Source organism: Hypanus sabinus, chromosome 19, assembly GCF_030144855.1.
Source record: "Hypanus sabinus isolate sHypSab1 chromosome 19, sHypSab1.hap1, whole genome shotgun sequence".
NCBI classification, from domain to species: Eukaryota; Metazoa; Chordata; class Chondrichthyes; order Myliobatiformes; family Dasyatidae; genus Hypanus; species Hypanus sabinus.
The window spans coordinates 16,845,303-16,865,764 of NC_082724.1; the positions used below are offsets into that span (position 1 = coordinate 16,845,303).

Consider the following 20,462-nt stretch of genomic DNA (forward strand, 5'->3'; position numbering starts at 1 on the left):
TTAACTGTTTGTGAACCATTCAGAGCAGGGAGGGCTCAAGTTTAGAAATTGTCCTGAACAGAGTATGGTGATCCCAATTCTGGAAGCTTTAATTATCCATAGGAAAATGGTTTTGTATTGTAATTATTTTGTACGTCTAGTACTGCTATCAATAGAAGTAAATGTTTAGAAATGATGACCACTAGCCACTGATACTCTTGCATATGTTAAGCACTAGCAACAAATTTGCTAGATGTTAGATTATAATGTTGAACCATGTAGTAAAATTACACAAGTCAGTGCTGCAAGTGTTCTCAAGTCTGGTCCCTGCATGGTGTGTCCTTGGAAATAGTGCAGAATGATTCCTGGCTGCTTTCCCAGTTATTTAGATGAGCGATGATCATGGTCTATTTATAATAGTGTAAATTTAGGTGCAGCCTGACTTGAGCCTTTTTAAATCGAATAGTTCACGTCTTGATGAAGAATTCCATTTTAGTGATTTGGAGTATTGGAGGGAAATGAGACTGATCGATTTGAGGCTATGAATTGGCTAAATATTGGGCTGCTCTTTTTATGAGAAGTAATAACATTTCTGGAATGTACTACTAGTATTATTATGGTACACTTTGAATAGAGAGCTTCCCAAATTGAAAATTGCATTTTGAGGAAAAGAGCAATATCTTTGACTAAAACTTAAACTCATCTACTAGTAAGCCGGCCGGGGCATCTGCACTGGACTTCAAGGCGAGTGGTCCTGGGTTCAAATCCAGCCAGGTCCTTGCATGCTTTCCACCTGAGCTAGGTTGAGTATCAAGCTAGCAACTCGGCCTTGCTTTTTAAAAAAAAAAACAGGCAAAAATGCTAAGGAAACGGCAAGGTTGCCGCCCAATGCGCAACAGAGCATGGAAGGGAGCAACAATGACATCTATTACTATTTTTTTATTACCTGAGATAGTTGGAAGTTTGTTTACAGAATATTTCCCTCTTATTGGGCTTAAGTTTTCTTTCCATCATTTTTTCACATGGATCAGTGATAGGAGAGGGATATAATCAGTCATGAAATGAGGCCAAGGGTACTTTCCTTAAAATTATGTCTTATGTGTATTGATTCCTGAGGTCACTGCATTGGCACCTACCTTTAGCTCATATCAATGACTGGTATATTTAAGTTCAATACCATGTGGTATAATGTACAGATCAAATCCACCAGAACTACAGTCAAATTTAAGACTAATTTTTTAAAAATAACATTAGTCAATCAGTTAAAATTAGAGCAGTGTTTCCCAATTTTTTAGCCCAACGCACCCCTCCCCAAAGCACTTTCATACTTGCCAATGTCCCTCTTAGGCACAATGTACTTTCCAGTACCCCCATAGTGTAAAAACATGTCTACCATATGTTAACATGAGAAAGATTATTCTGCTTTAAATTTTTATTTGTCTTTAAACTTTGCTTACACAATACCTGTGCGCTGTACAACAGCTTTGATATCTTTTTAGCAAGAGTTGAAATATCTGGTTCAAGTTGTGACAGCAAACACCTTAAGCTCTCACGCGTAACAATGTCCAAGCAGTTTCTGTTTTTTGTGAGTATGTGGTTCACTGTACTGAAGACCTTTTTAACAAGGTAGGAGAATGGAAATGCAATGAAGAGTAGTTTGGCTATTCTCAAAGACCTGGAAACTTTGTATGACAGTGCACCACATACCACAAAAGACAATATTTTTGAAAAGCATTTTTGCTTATCATACTGAATTTTGATATTTCTTCTTTCAAGTTCTCTTCCTGTTCTTCCACCTTGCAAAGAAATGGGCTAATTGCCCAGTCCAAATCCTTGAATTGATTTGAAAAATGCTTCTTCAGTGACTGCAGGTGTAAGCAGTACTCTTGCAAATCACCATCTTTGAAAGAGAGTCATATTTTCGATACAGGGAAACTGAGAACATTCTCCCAAAGTTTTGCTTATATATTTCTGATTTTCTGCCTGCACTTTTTGCCTGGATTAAATTGAAATCCTACCCTGCAGTTCCATATTTAGAATGCTCATTTTGTCATACAGACTAGCAAAGTATGCCACATCTCCAATTAGAAGTTCAATCTTGTTTACCAAGCTTGTCAACTTTGAGCACAAATTCAACAAGTGTCAAAAAGATAAAAGAAACGTTTTATGCAGCAACCTTTTGGCATCCAGTGTACTTCAGTGTGAAGAAGCAAGCATTCAAACTCTTCATTGTTATATTGGCATAACCAGCAAAATATTCTGCTATTTAATGGATGAGCTTTAATTTTGTTGATAACAGATATTACAAGAGTCATGCTTGAAAAAAATCAATGGCTGAGGGTTTTGGCTGTGAGATGTTGACGATGAATTACAAAATAGATTGCAAACACTTGGAATTTTTTTTCTCATTAATACCACTAAAACAGCAAGGTGACCTGTCATGTATGGTGCTCCATCTGGTTTGCACAAGAAATCGCATTCCTAATTAGAATGCTTCCATTCTCAATTATATCATCGTAGAATCGCTGTTGGTATTTGTTTTTTTTAACTTTAGAGAGCCTTCATAAATTTTTCCAATTTGATAAGCTGTACACACACATATTGTTTTTTATTGTAGCTCTATGCATAGTTGATAATGTCTTCTCGCATTCCGGCAATAAGACAGGCTACAGAGTTATTACTCAGAGGAATTGATTTTAAAACACATATCCATATTGAGGACAGTGGTGAGCACTTCTGATACAGCAGGCATTATTAATCGTTCACCAATTGTATGAGATTTTCCACACTTTACTATCATTTTGAAAATGTGATAAAAACCCATGAGTCCACTATCAAGGTAATTTTTCGCTTTCTTGGCAAATGATTCGAGTATGCAAATGCTTCTTGTGGAACCGAGTAATACCACAAGTAGCCTCTCAGGGTGACTTTTACGGAAGTGTTCCTGCAATCGATGGTTTCATGGCTTCATTAGACAATACAGTATTACAAATAAAGCACATGGGGCGTTGCTTATCTGACGAGAACAAAATAAAACTGTACTCCAGATATGTAACATTGTGTGAACGCACTTTCTGTAGTTTCTGTTTCTTCGCAAAGTGAGATTCAAGGCTTCACCACCTTCAGAGATGGTGCCATACATAATTAATGTGGCTAAATTAAAATTTTAAAAAATTAACACAAACTGGGAATGCCTATCGGATGTTGACAATGGCAGCGAGTTGACACAGTCGGTTCCATCTCATGCCTCAAGTTAGGGTGCATTTACTGCCCCTCCCCCCCCCCCCCCCCCCCCATGGCTTCTAGTTCCCCTAACGGTCCCTTAGGACACGTACCACCCGCATAGGGAATCACTAATACAACCTTTCGGCCAAACATCTATGATAACCCTGGTGTCCACCAAGTAGTACCATTTGGCTGATGTCCCTCTATACCCCTCCTATCCCGAAATTCAAATGTATTTTGAATGTGGTTATTGTATCTACATCAGTCAGTTCATCTGCAGTTCATTCCATATACTCATCAGCCAAATGGGACCTACTTAAACCTATGCCCTCTAGTTTTTAATTGTCCTTCTCTGGAGAAAAGACACTCTCTATGTCCTTTATGATCTTACATACTTCTCCGAGATCACCTCTCAATCTCCTCCATTCCCAGCTAAGAAGTCCTAGCTGCCCAATTGCTCCCTTTCATTTAAGCCCTCATATCCTGGCAGTATCCTTGTAAATCTCCTCTGCACTCTTTTCCAGTTTAATGACTTTTATATAAGAGGGTGACCAAAACTGTGCACAATGCTCCAAGTGCAGCCTCCTCAACATCTTGTATAACTGCAAAATGATGTCCCAACTCCTAAACTCAATGCCAGGCTGCTGAAGTGTGCTAAGTGCCTTCTTCACAACCCTGTATACCTGTCATCCTGCCTACAGCAAACTATATATTCATAGTCCTAGGTTCCAACATACTCTCAAGGGGCTGACCATTCAATATACAAATCCCACACTGGCTTGACATCCTGAAAAGCAACACTTTTTACTTAACCTAACTGAAAGCAATTTGTCAATCCTTGTCCCACTCACCTAGATAATCAAGATCCCGCTTAATTTCAATGTGCTTCACAGTCTACAATACTACCTATTTTAGTATCGAACTTGCTAATCATGCCTTGTATGTGTATATGTAAATCACAAAGGCGCCAGTACTAATCTCTTTGGCACACCACTAGTCATAGGAAAGGAAAGTCAGGAGATTCTACACTAATCCTCATCAGGAAGTCAGGACTGGAAAAGGTGAAGTGCTCCAGGTTGATGTGCATCTGCACCTCTGAGCATCTATTTTAAGTGCAAACACGAGGAAATCTGCAGATGCTGGAAATTCAAACAGTCCTGACGAAGGGTTTTGGCCCGAAACGTCAACAGTGCTTCTCCTTATAGATGCTGCCTGGCCTGCTGTGTTCCACCAGCATTTTGTGTGTGTTGTATCTATTTTAAGTGTATTCTTTCAATATCTATAGTCATTGAGAGATTTGCTTGTTCAATTGTCTACATATGCCCCCTTTTTTCCTGACCTAGATTTCAATATCTCTCATCAACAGGGGTTTCCTGAACTTCCCAGCCTTTGCCTTCATTCTAGCAGAAATATGATGCCCCCGGACTCTTGAAGTTACACTTTTATAAGCTTCCCACCTACAAGTCATCCCTTTATAACCCCACCCAATTGCCATCTGTGAGATCCCACCAAATTTGTCTAGAGCAAATTATAATCTTTCAGCTAAAATACAGAGCATTCTGATCAATTGCATATAAAGGAGGATCAGCATTAGACACAGGAGAGCTGTGAGGGAGATTCACATCTCCAAGCTGAACCAAACAAGTCAGTAAAATACAATCTTAACAAGCACAAAAAAATATCAACATGAGTTATTTTTAATATCACTACAAAAAAAGTGCTGGAGATATGGCTGGAAGTGCCTAGGCTGAAAATATGTTTTGTGGAATACCCTGATTCAACAACTATGTCAGAGTGACTTTCAATTGTTTGAATTTGTCTCTGATGCTATTCGCTAACAGATCAATGACATTATTCTTTCTCTAGTAACTATTTGCAGGTGAATGAGACTAGTTATATAGACTGATTTGGGATTTGGCTCTGCAACTGCACTACACTCAAAGAAACTACCTAGTTGCATTTCTGTGACATTACCCAATTTTACCTGTGCTTCACTTTATCTACTCCCTAAAGTCTCATCCACACCTTAATTGCTTAACTATTCTTATCCAAAACACTGAAGAAGAAATTTTAAGAAAACAGTGTTGGTAATACTCAACAACTTATGTGATATCTGAGGAGTCAGAAATAGAATTAACATTACAGGTCAATTACTCCTGGCCAGTCTCCCTTTTCCTACCTTTCATGTTTAAAGTTTTCCAAAATTATTGCTTGTGTCCATTCACTTGACTGTTAACTGACATTAGCTTCTGATTAAATGACATACCAATCTAAACTCACAAATATGCTTTCAAAACTATCTGTGATCTTGTCCCTCTCTGACTCAATAAATACCTTGCCCACAACTTTCCAAGAAATCTGTGCTGCTGCATATTTTGGCATACTGAGCACTCCTTTTGATGGTTACACTACCATTGTCAATAGTGTATTGAACTGCCAAGCCTCTAATCTTTGGAAAACCTTTCCCAAATGTTTCCTGAATTAAGTAATCAAAGTCTATCCCTTTGATCAGGTTTTTGACATTTACCCTAATGTGGCTCAGTGCCAAAATCTGTTTCATAAAGTTCCTGTGATGTTCATTGAATTATTTTAGTATATTAAAGTTGTAGTCTACATCTAAAACCCCATTGTTGAAACTAAATCTACCCTTAACCTTGTAATTTGTGCATGTGACAAGAGCATGCATTTAATAGACAATACATCTTCTGTTGGATTTCATGTGCTCTGTTTTATATAATTATAAAAAAGCTAATTAAGTACTTGTGTCATTCAATAAATTCTAAAAGTTCCATTTATCATTCAGTACATTTTTAGCTCCAAAATTATCTGGAAATATCCTTGATTGTAAAGGAGGAGGCATAGTATTCATTTGTGAGTTTGCTGTAGTTCAAGCAAAGTTTAAAATACACACAGTTAAAGAAAGATTCATCCAATAAATTTGAGTCAATAAAACACATGATTTAATAACCAAAAATGCTGGTACTAAAATTAACATATGTAAATTGGTCCTGGGCCAATTCAAGGAATCTGTTACCTTTTAATTCTTTTACTTTCTTAAAAGTTGCATGTTTAGTTATAAGATACTGGCAGGATGCTGGAGCAGGGATCTCATCGCAGACCCAATACTATGCACACAGTGATATTAATTGAGTAACAAATTCCAAGGTGCAAACAAAATCAGCATCAAAGTTCAGGGAGAGATCAAAACATCCAGAGAAATCCAAAAACCAGAATCAGGAAATAGGTAGAGTCAATATTCAGACAGACAGAGTACAGATATGAATGCTGAAAAGGCTCAGGAAAATTTATGGGCACGATCTGGCAACAAACAAGTAAAAACACAGGACTAAAATGCACTGAGCAATAAACAGAGAGGCACAATGAGACACAAATGGCAGCAAAACAGGTAATAATGAGGAACAGGTGAGAGACGGCGTACTCAGTGATACAGGAGTGGAGTAGATCAGGAGCGGGGACAGGAGCACAAAAACAAACAAGAGCACATGGCAACACAAAACCACAGACTGACGGCTAGGGGGGGAAACACACAAAAAGGCAGTTCAACTGGAGGTACTGATAGATACATATTCAGCGTCACTGCCCTTAACTGCTCATTTTCTTTAATTGGGTCAGCCATAAAGGTCAATGTATAGGTGGTATAGATGCCGATTTTGCTGGAAGTGTAAGCACAAAGGCTCCACACATTTTTAGTGTGGCCTGTGCTGTCTGCCATGATTGGAAGTGCTTATAGCACCACATATACTTGGAATTACCCAAAGCATATTTCAGACTTAGTACCAACAGTGCCAAGTTTGACTTACATGATACACTTTATGTTGTGTTTTCTGGAATTAACAGTGCTGGCAGAAACCCTATCCCAAATTAAGCTATACAAAGTGATGATCAATTATTCGCAAATTATTGGTAATTAATTGGAAGGAGAGTTGTGGTAAAATGGAGCTGTTTGGTACTTGAACAATATAAGAACTCCCACAGCTTTTTAGGTGGTGTGACTTAAGTTAGGATTATATTTATACTTAGCCACACATTTTTGTGGCCATGTGGGCTTATCAAGCTGTTTGGCCAGGCCCGCATCAGGCTCGGGTGCACAAGAAGAGGTCTCATGGAAAGCAGGAAGAGGTGAAATGTTCTAAACCTGCGTGTTTAGAATTATTTTCTGTCCATTTCTGAGAAGCTTGGCCATTTTTTTTGTTGCTATGCCTCTACTCTCCCCTGCCTAAATGTGGAAATATTTTCACGTTAATTCCTCCTTTCTATTTTTACATTTTTAAAAACTTTTCCTTAATGTTTTATATACGTATAGATTTTTTCAATGTCTTTTACAATATAACCTAACTATTCTCATTGTGAGAAACTCCTCCAGATCCAATATTTACTTCCTACTTCCTGCTCTCTCCTGAGCTTTCCTCAATGCTGTTTCAAATGCCATTTGTGAATTAGGAAATGATATTTGACGCCAAATCTGGAGGCCGACGAGGGTGCTCTCTCCTATACCACCTTTGTGTTGTATCCAGCCTTTGGTTGAATTTGGCAAGAAGGACACACCAGTATTTAAGAGCAGTGATGATTCCATTAGGTCAATACCATTACCACCTTCTGCTCAGACCTTGTGTCAGTCACAGATGAATAATTGGAGAGGGTGCAGAGGAGATCCACAAAAATGATTCCTGAAATGAGATGGTTATCGTGTGATCAGTGATTGAAGGCTCTGGTCCTGTAGTACTCACTGGAAATTAGAGGAATAAAGAGGGATCTCACTGAAACCTATCAAATGTTGAAAGGCCTAGATAAAGTGGATGTTTCTTTTGGTGGGGGAGTCTAGGACCAGAGAGCACAGCCTCAAGATAGAGGGATGTCCATTTAGAACAGAGATGAGGAGGAATTTCTTTGCCAGAGGGTGGTGAATCTGTGGAATTCATTGCCACAGGTGGCTGTGGAGGCAAGTCACTGGGTGCATTTAAGGCAGAGGTTGATAGGTTCTTGAATACTCATGGAGTGAAAGGTTATGGGGAGAAGGTAGGACAATGGGGTTGAGAGGGAAATGGAATGGTGGAGCAGACTTGATGTGCTGAATGGCCTAATTCTGCTCCTATGTCTTATGGAATACCTGGAACCAATTTGAACTGCTCAGAGCGAATGGCTGCAAAACCAATGCCATGCTCAATGGCAGTTGGCTTGATGATCTTTAATTTACCTCAGATAAGGTCCAATTTAAGACCATAAGATATAGAAGCAGAATTAGACCATTTGGCCCATCGAGTCTGCTCCACCGTTTCACCTTTTCCCCTCTCAACCCCAATCTCCTGCCTTCTCCCTGTATCTTTTCATCCCCTGACCAATCAAGAATCTATCAAGCTCTGCCTTAAATATACCCAATGAATTGGCCTCCATAGTCACCCGTGGTAATGAATTCCACAGATTCACTACTCTCCGACTAAAGAAATTCCTCATCTCTATTTTAAAAGGATGCCCCTCTGTTCTGAGCAGAGATAGCTCTCGGTTGTGGTACAGAATCTAATGAGCCCAGACCCCATTCCCCTGTGCCACGGCAGTCATGCAAACCATTTCATCTGGAGATTGATGGTGTCTGCAGAGAAATAAAACCAGAACAATTTGGAGCATAAGAATTACAGCAAGAGTAGGTTTTCTGTTCCCTCAAGTTTACTTCTCCATGATCATTTCCCCAGAGAAAGGAAATGTATTCAATGTGGTCCTCATTCTTTGATGTGGAGCTACTTCAAGCTCAGCCCTGGTACATGAACAGCAAGTTATTACTCTATAAGCTTCTACTTGTTGCAGAGAGCAAGTCTGACCACGTTTCCATGGAAATTACCATTCAGTCTGGGAAAGTTAAAGTGCCTGAGCCTCATAGAAATCTTTGTACTGTACATTTTAGACTAAGCAGTGGTCTGCAAGGAATATCCTCAAGGCCCTGTGGGGAAATGGGTATAATGGATCCAATTTGCTAGTTCCTTGAAATAAAATTTATTTACCAGGACTTTGAGACAAGAGCGGCTGGTGGTGACAAGGATTCTCTCTCTCTCATGGACAATCTTAATCTCAGCACCAATGTCCACTACCCTGAGCTGGCGGTGCTGAGATCATCCATGGCTTTCTGATAATTCTGTTTGTCAGAAGATCCAACAGCGGATGCAGTATTCTTTGTTGAAGTCTATCCCATACTGACTCTTTACTCTGAAAGCTATTCCCAGCAATACACACTGAGGTAAACATCAGCTGCTTTTAGAAATTTTTCAAATCGGTGAAAAGATGCAATTGGTGAAAGAGGGGCATCCTTTTAGAACAGAGTTAAGGAGAAATTTATTTAATGGGGGGCGGATTTGAATCTTTGTAATTCATTGTCAATTTTGTGGAGGCCAAGTCACTGGATGTATTTAAAGTGGAGGTTGACAGATTCTTAATTCGTCAAAGGTTACAGCGAGAAGGCAGGAAATGGGATTGAGAGGGTTAATAAATCAGCCATTATGGAATGGCGGAACAGACTCAATGGACCGAATGGCCTTATTCACTCCTATGCCTTATGCACTTTGGCCAGGCTGGAAATATAATCAAACATTGCGTGGGGCCACAATCCAAAGTAAGGGATAGGTGCTGGGGGCACTTCCATCTGCAGTAGAAGTTCGCGTTTAAATACTTCCCGCCACTGCATAACGACGGGCTGGGACCAATGGGAAAACCGAATGGCGCTGTAGAGCATATTTAAAAGTCAGAAGAGGTCAACCACTCAGCGGTTCAGGCAGCATTCATCCAGAGAGAAACAGAGTTAATGCTCCAGAGGCCAACGAGTCGTTCCTCTCCTCACTGATGCTCCCTGATCCGCCGTCCCAACCCTGGCATCTTCCGCTTTAATTTCAGATCTGCGGGGGATTTCACTGTACCTCTGAAAGCCCATCCGCGATATACAGGAACACGGGAACAATTTTTTGAAAACGTTGTAACGGGGTCAAACTCATCGAGGGCCGTTCCGACCTGCCGCCTGTCCTCACCTACAGGGTCTGTGTGTTCGCCTTTGGGTTGATTCCATCTCCACCGATCACAATTAGACTGAAGCAGTATCGTCCTATCTCGATTCACTTACAAATTTGCTAACACGATCAGCGCCCCCCTCCCGTGCACATTGCATTGGTGCTGTGATGCCGTCTCCCTCCTTTTTGCGTGCAGCTGTGATGTTAAAAGGCTTTGTGCCCTCATTCGCTTTTGCAGCGGAGGGAAGTTATGCCAGGCGGGTGCCACAGGAGGCGCTGTGAGCCGGAGCCGAGCTGTCAATCAGCCAGTGGGGGCGGTGACGAGAGGGGGCGAGGGATTGAAGAGGTGCGGCGCCGAGCTGTCAATCAGCCAGTGGGGGCGGTGACGAGAGGGGGCGGTGACGAGAGGGGGCGAGGGATTGAAGAGGTGCGGCGCCGAGCTGTCAATCAGCCGGGGGGGCGGTGACGAGAGGGGGCGAGGGATGGAAGAGGTGCGGCGCCGAGCTGTCAATCAGCCGGGGGGGCGGTGACGAGAGGGGGCGAGGGATTGAAGAGGTGCGGCGCCGAGCTGTCAATCAGCCGGGGGGGCGGTGACGAGAGGGGCGAGGGATTGAAGAGGTGCGGCGCCGAGCTGTCAATCAGCCAGTGGGGGCGGTGACGAGAGGGGGCGGTGACGAGAGGGGGCGAGGGATTGAAGAGGTGCGGCGCCGGGCTGTCAATCAGCCGGGGGGGGCGGTGACGAGAGGGGGCGAGGGATGGAAGAGGTGCGGCGCCGAGCTGTCAATCAGCCGGGGGGGCGGTGACAAGTACAATGATGAGCCCGAGCGCTGGCGGCGCCGCGGAGAGCGGCTGCAGCGCCCGAGAATGAGCGCGTTGCTTTCGCTGAGCCGGGTCGCTCGGGCGACGCTGAAGACGTTAAAGAAAGTGGCACCAGCGTGTTCCAGAGTAACGAGCAGCACGGCAGGATCTCAGGTAACGCGGGGAGACGGAGAGAATAGAGACCCGGGATGTAAAATGTTCTTGTAAACAGCCTGTCATTCACCCACTATTAGGTACTCATTGTCCCTCGGTGCAAGAGAGAAATGCTGCAATTCACTCAGAAAACAATAGAGGGGTTTAATAAAGAACATGTTTTACATTTATTTAATATCTTTAAAATACCTGATTGAGACAGGAGATTGCTGCTGCTGTAATGTAGTTCAAAGATCGACTATCCGGATGCCTCCACTGATGCTTCTCGACCCGTTGAGTTCCTCCACAGTGTGTTGCTTTTTTTTACACACACCACCTCCAGCTGTTTTTTTAAAGTGGCAGTTCCAGGCGGTAGACAGATTCCATTATTCCATATCCAGGCCAAAATGTGTCTTATCAAAAGAACTGCTTGGGATAACAGTCATTTTCTTTTTCAAAGTAAATTTATTATCAAAGTACATGTACAACATAGACAACTCTGGGATTTATTTTCTTGTGGGCATACTCAATAAATCCATAATGGAATCAGTGAAGGACCACACCAACTTGGATGTTCAACCAGTATGCAAAAGACAACGGACAGTATAAATACAAAAGGAAAGAAATGATTATGATAATAAATAAATAAACAATAAATATTAAAAACATGAGATGAAGAGTCCTTGAAAATATGTCCATAGGTTTTGGGAGCATTTCAATGTTCTAAGACTGCATGCAGGACTGAGTTGTGCATGATATGCCCAAAAATGATTTCCATGTAATATTCCATTCATAAAATTTAGTAGAGAGGGTGCAACTGGCCTATAATTTTAAGATATTTACTTCAAATAAAATGTAACCAGGTCTGCTGTGTTAAATGAGCACCTTTTTCGTGTTACGTACCCCGTAACTGGGTGTCAGACCAGCAGAGAAAGAAGAATCCGTTGGAGTCTGGTGGTACCAAACTAAAGGTGTTTATTAGTAAACTACACAATACAATATCAAAAATGCAAATATACATATAAAACAAGTTAGCAGTAATAAACCTAAAAGTGTAGGAATAATAATAATCAATAATAAACAAGCTCTATCGATGTCTAGGGGTAAATGAATTGTCATAGGAAAGTATAGAGTTCAGTTCATAAATGCTGAAGTAGTTATGGTTGTTGTATTGAAATTGTTGGGGAGAGAGAGAGAGAGTGAGTGAGATGTAACAGCAACAGCTGCGGCAGGCAAACCTTTTGTGGCTTTCTTAATCCGTTGTGTCGTTGTGGCCATTCAGTTATGACCCCTCTGGTCTTCAGCTAGACTGTTCTTCTGTGGTGGACTCGTCACTCTGGCATGAGTGGACACACACACACACAAGTCCCCACCAGCCCTGCTGTAACACTGTGAGCTTTACTGACTGATCTCCTGATTCGGTCTCCGAAGCCCCCACCTTTCTGTGGGTTCCCAACACTCAGTCAGTGTCCACTGGTGTGTCTGAAGGGTGTCTCTCCAGACCTGTCTTTTTTCCCCAGTCACGGTGTCTCAGCTATCTGTCAACTCTGAATGACCGTGTCCATCAAATCAGGCCACTCCTGCTGTCTCCTGAGGAATGTTAACGAGCAAAGTAAAGTCCTTGTAGTGGAGGGTAAATAATCCAGGAAGAGTCAAAATACAGTAAATCAACAGTCTCTCTCCCCCTCTTATCTGTAGCAGATATTCTTGCCTGTGTCTTATCTCTGTCTCTCAATAGCAGCATAGCAACAGCAATAGTTCGTAGTTCTCAGGAGGGGGTGTTGGGAATGGTTAACTCTGCACCCCATTTCCATCAGGTTTGTCCATCACTCATAACATTCATAATAAAGTGATGCTGCTCTTTATAATTAACATTGGGATCTGCAATGTGCTAACAGAAATGTATTTCAATATAGAAGCAACAGAATTGCTTAATTTTAATCTAATCTGCCTGGGATGACAATTAGATGAGCTTCCTGTTTTAAATCACAGCCTGTTGTACTTTTCTTTGAAAAGTTAGATGGAACACTGATCTAATTGCAATGGTGTGGAACTGATGGGCTTAGCTCAATCACAAACAAGAGAAAATCTGCGGATGCTGGAAATCCAAGCAACACATGCAAATTGCTGGAGGAACTCAGCAGTCCAGGCAGCATTGGTCCCGGCCCGAAACATTGACTGTACTCTTTTTTTTTCCCCAATGGATGCTGCCTGGCTTGCTGAGTTCCTCCAGCATTTTGTGTGTGGGGCTTGTTTTTATGCCATGTTAACAATATATAGTTAACAACTTCAGTTTTTTTTTCTCGCTATATTATTTTCCCTCCAGTGGTGTCTCCATTTCTTTCTCACTGGCTATATCAAAAACTGAGTTTTTCTCATTTTATCAGTTTCATTCTATCCATAAGCCACTCATTTGTAATGAGTCTCTTATTTGTAAAATGACCTTTGAAGAGGGTTTCCACCTGAGCCCCAAGCCCCTAAGTAATAGAAACCAGCTGTCAAAACCCAGGCAACTAAACTGAAAGTAAACCAATTTATTATTGGTTTATTATTGTCACATGTGTACTGAGATACAGTGAAAATCTTTGCCATCCATGCAGATCATTTCATTACAACAGTGCATTGAAGTAGTATGAAGTTCAAAGTAAAATTTGGTATCAAAGTACATACATGTCACCACATACACTCCTGAGATTCCTTTATCTGCAGGCATACTCAGCAAATCTATAGAATAGTTACTGCAAACAGGATCAATGCAAGAGCATAGAGTACAATTAGCCGTTGAAATGCAACTGTAAGTAAATAGCAATAAATAAAGCATGAAATAACAAGATAAAGAGACTTTGAAGTGAGATAATTGGTTGTGGGAACAGCTCAATAGATGAGTGTAATTATCCTCTTTTGTTTAAGAGCCTAATGGTTGAAGGGTAGTAACTGTTCTTGAACCTGGTGATGCGAGCCCTGAGGCTGCTTGATGACAGCAGTGAGAAAAGAGCCTGATCTGGGTGCTGAGGATCTTTGAAGATGGATGCTACTTTCCTGTGATGGTGTTTCATGTAGATGTGAACTTCGAGACCATTCATCTCAAAGTCTGGTGCTGATGCCACGCACCAGTGGCTGGTTAATGTTTCGTGTATATGTGCTCAATGGTTGGAAAGGCTTTACCCGTGATGTACTGGGCCAAATCCACTGGCTTCTGTAGAATTTTCCACTCAAAGGCATCGGTGTTCCCGTACCAGGCTGTAATGCGGCCAGTCAGCACACTTTCCACCACACATCCATAGAGGTTTATCAAGGTTTTTGATGACATGCCGAATCTCCACAGACTGCTAAGGAAGCAGGTGCTGTCCTGCTTTCTTTGCAATTACATTTGTATGATGATTCCAGGACTGGCTCTTTGAGGTAGTGACACGAATTTAAGGTTACTGATTCTCTCCACCTCTGATCCTGAGGACTGACTCATGGATCTCTGGTTTCCCTCTCCTGAAACCCACAATCAGTTCCTTGGTCTTGCTGACATTGAGTGAGAGGTCGCTGTCATTACATCACTCAGCCAAGTTTTTCAGTCTCCCTTTGCTACAGCCCACAACAGAGGTGTCATCAGCAAACTTGTATATGGTGTTATAGCTGAACTTAGCCACACAGTCATTGGTGTAAAGCAAGTATCTCAGGGGGCTGAGCACACATCCCTGTGGTGCTCCTGTGCTGATGGAGACTGCAGAGGAGATGTTTTTGCCAATTTGAACTGACTGGGATCTGCAAGTGAGGGAATCCAGGATCCAATTGTACAAGGGGGTATTGAGGCCCAGGACTTGGAGTTTACTGCTGAGTTTCAAGGACATGATGGTATTAAATGCTGAGCTGTAATCGATCTGGATATGCCAGAGTAAAGTGCAAGTGATAATAGTACCAGGGAATTACAGAATAAGTTGCTACAGTTAGAGAGAAAGTACGGTCGAGGGGATAATAAGGTGTTTTATGGGACTGGTGGTCTGAAATTAGTAGCATTATTGCCTATTTGGTAACGCTTCAATGTAGAATAAAGGATTTAGTTCTGAAAGGACTGTAGAAGCAGAATGTCAGGGAATACGTTCATAACTCATTGAAAGTGACAGGACAGTGAGGAGGTATGCTGCCTGTAAGGATTTTGTCAGCTTGGCAAATGGTGGAATCCTCAGTGAGTTTTAAGAACTGGGAAGGAATTGGAGGTAGTGTTGGTGAGGTGAGTGAGTTGGAGTCAGATCAGATTTGGAATGAGAGTTAAGGCCAAGATGAAGCAGAAGTGTAGAGATCAAGAATGTGGGAAAAAGTTATAAAGTGAAACAAATTTTACATGTTTTTAAAAAATTAGCCACTTGAAGGAATGAGAAGGCACAGTATAATTTGTTCCATTTCTAGATCTAACAAGTTGATAAATACATTAGCAAATGCATTTGGGTTCTAATCTCAAGAGACTACTTTCCTCAGAAATTTAGTTTGTAAATACAGAGTTGTTAAAAAATAACAGGAAGAGGAAGGGGGTGCAGGAGTTGGAGATCATTTTGTAACTATAAGGTAAATAAAGGATAAGACTGTTTAGGAAATTCTTTTCCTCTTGTTCAGACAGTTTATGTAAACTCATCTTCATCAAGGTGGGGCATTAATAGTGATGGAATTGCAATTTGTTTATTATTCTCAAATGTATGGAAATACAGTGAAAAGCTTGTTTGCATACTATTCATACATATCAAATCATTACACAGTGTGTTGAGGTAGAACCAAGTAAAACAGTCACGATGTGGAACAAAGTGTATCTGCTACAGAGAAAATGCAGGACAGTTAAATAAAAGGTGCAGGAACATAATGAGGTAGATTGTGAGGACAACAAACCACCTTGTTGTACTAAGGAATTGTTTTGTTGCCTTCTAACAAAACGGTAGAAGCTGAACTTGAACCTGGTGGAATATGCTTTCTGGCTTTTGTAAGTAGGGTGATGGCACTTTTAAAGTTGATAGGAAATGATTGTGGACTTTAGGAAGGTACAGATGAACCAGTCCCATCTGTGCATACATTGTTCCTCCATAAAGAGAGTTAAGTGCACCAAGTTTCTGGGAGCTCACAATACCTGGTCCCTCAATATCTGCCATCCATCGGGGACTGGGCAGGGACTGGGTATTGATAGTGAATGATCAGCCATGATCTCAGAATGGCGGTGCAGACTCGAGGGGCCGAATGGTCTACTTCTGCACCTATTGTCTATTGACATTTATCAGGAGTGCTGCAAATGCAGGGCCCTTAAAATTATCAAGGATCTCGCCCATCCATCCAACATCCTCTTTGACTTTCCACCATCAGACAGGAGATTCTGATGCATAAAGGCAAGAACGATCAGGATTGGATACAGCTTCTGACCTCCCTGCCGCATCACATTCAAAGTGTCATCAGATAATTTATACTTTATTATTTCTTTTTGTATTTCCATATTTTGTTATCTTCTGCACATTGGCTGAACGCCCAAGTTGGTGTGGTCTTTCATTGATTCTGTTATGGTTATTATTCTATAGATTTATTGAGTATGCCCACCAAGAAAATGAATCTCGGTGTTGTATATGGTGACATATATGTACTTTAACTCTTGCATTTGTTTTATTTTTCCCAGCAGAGAGTTTGCCAACTTGTAACTCTGTAATTGTGAAGAAAGCTGAAAATGGGTCCATTTTATACAGGAATGTTACTTTCATAAATAAAGTGGGTTAGCTGTGAATTTCTGCTTCTGTGCTGGATAATTCACACTTTTATAACCTTCAAAGTGAATAAATTGGAATATAAATGAACAAGAAATTGCTGGTTGAGACTATTGACAATCAAAAATCTTGAATCTGGAGATTTGTGTTTTAGGAGAAATATTCAATTGTGTAAACCGCTGGACTTCATCTGATTACTAAATACAGTTTCATCTGTGCATGAAAATTGGTCTTTCTAATCATCTGCACACAAAATGAGAAGATAAATCTGTTCTGACTGGTGTGCCTGTTAAGTGACAGCAAACTAACAGAAAAACATAATAGAGCAGCTCAAGTCAGATTGATTCATCTGCTTGATTGCACTCACTGCCAGGGCATTTGTCTTCTTGAAGCAAATCAGACCATTGTGCATAATAACATTGCTACTGATTCAATAGCAGAGATAATTTGATTTTTCAACTGAAGTTATTTAACTATTTTGAGTAAAATAGCTTTCAATAAAAAACACAACTAGATATTGTTTTGTTTCACAAAAATGTTTTCCATGGGTTGTATTGAACATATTGTGCTGTGTATTGTAATTCAAGGAACCCTTATTCTTATGGAATACTTATATAAATGTACAGTGGAGAGTGTATTGATTAGCTGCATCATAGCCTGATATGGATAGACCAATGCTTTTGAATGGAAATCTCTGCAAAAGGTAGAGGATTTGGCCCAGAACGTCACAGGTAAACCTCTTTCAATCATTGAACACATCTACATGAAACACTATTGTAGGAAAGCAGCATCCATCATCGGAGATCCCCACCACCCAGGTCATGCTCTGTTCTCGCTGCTGCCATTGGGTAGAAGGTACAAGAGCCTCAGGACTTTCGCCACCAGGTTCAAGAACAGTTACTACCCCTCAACCATCAGGCTGTTGAATAAAAGGGAATAACTACACTCATCTATTGAGAAGTTCCCACAGCCAATGATCTCGCCTTAAGTGCTCTTTATCTTGTTATTTCACGTTCTCGCTATTTATTGTTATTTATTTATATTTGCGTTAGCACAGTTTGGTGTCTTCTGCACTCTGGTTGATCTTTCAATGATTTTCTGAGCATGCTCACAGAAAATGAATCTCAGGGTTGTATACAGTTACAGGTATGTGCGGTATTTCAATGATAACTTTGAGCTTAGAATGCTATGGACTGTGATGCTCACTGCGGCACATGTACATGGGACCTACTGAGGGGAGAATTTAAGGGTGCGAACTAATGAGTTACTGTCTCGGAAGTGCTAAATATTAAGGGTTGCAAGCAATTGAAGGGATATCACTGGGCTTTGAAAACAAATAGAACAACTAGTTCTGGAAAGAGAGCACTAATGTGTGCTAAATGAAATTGATGAGAGATTTGTGGTCTTCTTAGGCAGTCCCTCGGGTTCGAGAATAACTTGCTACTATTCTAGTTTTGTGGGTTATGGGATGGCTAATGAGGACAGTGTGGGAACTGCAAATTCTTTCACTGCCTGGGCAGGACATATGATTACACCTACAAGTGGACTTGATGTTCTTTGTATCATCTGGAATGCTTCTTCTCCACCTTGACCAATCATGGGCCAGAGATGAACGGGAATGAGTTTGGATGTTGCACTTCATTCAGGAGGCTTTTATCACATCCTTGAATCTTTTTCTTCATTCGCCTGGCAACCCCTTCTCCTCAGAGCTCAGAATAAAATGTCTGCTTTGGGATGCTGGAACAAAGGCACCTGCTCTTCAAGAGTTTGTAGCCCATTAAGTAGCGCTCTGGCCAAGGGCTCCAAATGGGATTAGCTCATGTTGGCATGGGTGAAAAGGATGAAAGACCTGTTTATGTGCAACATAACTTGATTCTAAATCCAGGCTCCTGACAAAAGAGCAGATTTATATGACGTTAAGAATATGACAGTAATCCTTACAACCACAATTACTGTGTGCTTGTTGCAGTTTAAAGGTTATTAGTAAATTTCATCATTTTTTACTTCTATGCTGGTTTGGATAATTGAATTTATTTTCTCACTGTGAATTGTTTTGACGTTTTTCCAGAATTGAAAGTGTTACATATAGGTGGTTTAGAAAAATCCAACATTTTGTGTAGCATACTTTGTACCAGGAGTGAACATGTATAAGTGCTCAATAATAAGCAATTGCTTTGAGAGGCTGGTCAAGGACTAAATCTGCAGCTTGCTACCACCCACACTGGACCCCCTACAATTCGCCTACCGACACAACTGATCAACTGACGTTGCAATAGCCACTGTTCTACTTACTGTCCTTACACATCCGGAGAAGAAGGATGCTTATGTGAGAATGCTGTTCTTGGACTACAGTTCAACATGCAACACCATAGTTCCATCCAGGCTCGACAGGAAGCTCAGAGACCTGTCTTGACCTCTGCTTTGTGAAACTTGATCCTGGACTGTCAGATCGCCGGCAGGTGGTAAGAGTGGGCTCCCTCAACACAGGTGCCCCTCAGGGATGTATGCTAAATCCTCTACTGCCTGTATACCCATGACTGTGTTGCCACCCACAGCTCCAATCTGCTAACTAAATTTGCCGACGACACTACATTGATTGGCCTAATCTCAAACAATAACGAGGTGACCTACAGGGGAGAAGTCATTTCTCTGACACAGTGGTGTCAAGAAAACAACCTCTCCCTCAATGTTGCAAAAACAAAGGAGCTGGTTGTGGATTACAGGAGGAATGGAGACGAGCTTACCCTTATCGACATCAATGGATCTGGGGTTGAGAGGGTAAACAGCTTTAAGTTCTTCAGCATCCACATCACCGAGGATCTCATGTGGTCTGTTGTGCCTTTTTCACCAGCTATGTAGTGAAAAAGGCACAACAGTTCCTCTTTCACCTCAGACAGTTGAGGAAGTTTGGTATGGGCTCCCAAATCCTAAGGACTTTCTACAGGGGCTCAATTGAGAGCATCCTGACTGGCTGCATCAGTGCCTGGTATGGGAACTGTACTTCCCTCAATCACAGGACTCTCTGCAGAGAGTGGTGTAGACAGCTCAGCGCATCTATAGTTGTGAACTTCCCATAATTCAGGACATTTACAAAGACAGGTGTGAGAAAAGGGCCCAATGGGTCATTGGGGACAGCAAGTCACCCCAATCACAATCTACTCCAGTTGCTACCATTTGGGAAATGGTACTGCAGCATAAAAGCCAGGACCAACAGGCTCCGGGACGGTTTCTTCCACCAGGCCATCAGACTGATTAACTCACGCTGATTTGAGTGTATTTATATGTTACATTAACTGTTCTATTTTTTATAAATTATTATAAATTACTATGAAAGCGCATTGCACATTTAGATGGAGATGCAATGTAAAGATTTTTACTCCACGTGTATGTGAAGGGTGTAAGAAATAAAGTCAATTCAATATTAAGTTTGATACCATTTCTATCATATCACCAATATTGCCAATTTAACCTAACTGAATTAATCATTTTGGGCACTTTGTCAGCATGCCCTACCATTCCATCCCAGCTTACTTTCATATCCACATTGTCCTTGACCAGGATAACCCTTTTCAATTTG

General features: G+C 41.2%; 2 protein-coding genes across 2 annotated transcripts in view; one reads left to right on the forward strand and one right to left on the reverse strand.

Moving 5' to 3' along the window:
- The window catches only part of rab43 (RAB43, member RAS oncogene family), a 122,391-nt gene that overhangs the window by 34,942 nt on the left and 66,987 nt on the right, over positions 1-20,462 (reverse strand). The window lies entirely within an intron of this gene.
- The window catches only part of zgc:77375 (uncharacterized protein LOC402927 homolog), a 41,526-nt gene continuing 32,037 nt past the window's right edge, over positions 10,974-20,462 (forward strand). Inside the window, exon 1 of the mRNA XM_059944077.1 lies at positions 10,974-11,183. Coding sequence (XP_059800060.1) covers positions 11,076-11,183 — 108 coding nt within the window. The 5' untranslated portion in view covers positions 10,974-11,075. The remainder of the gene's footprint in view (positions 11,184-20,462) is intronic.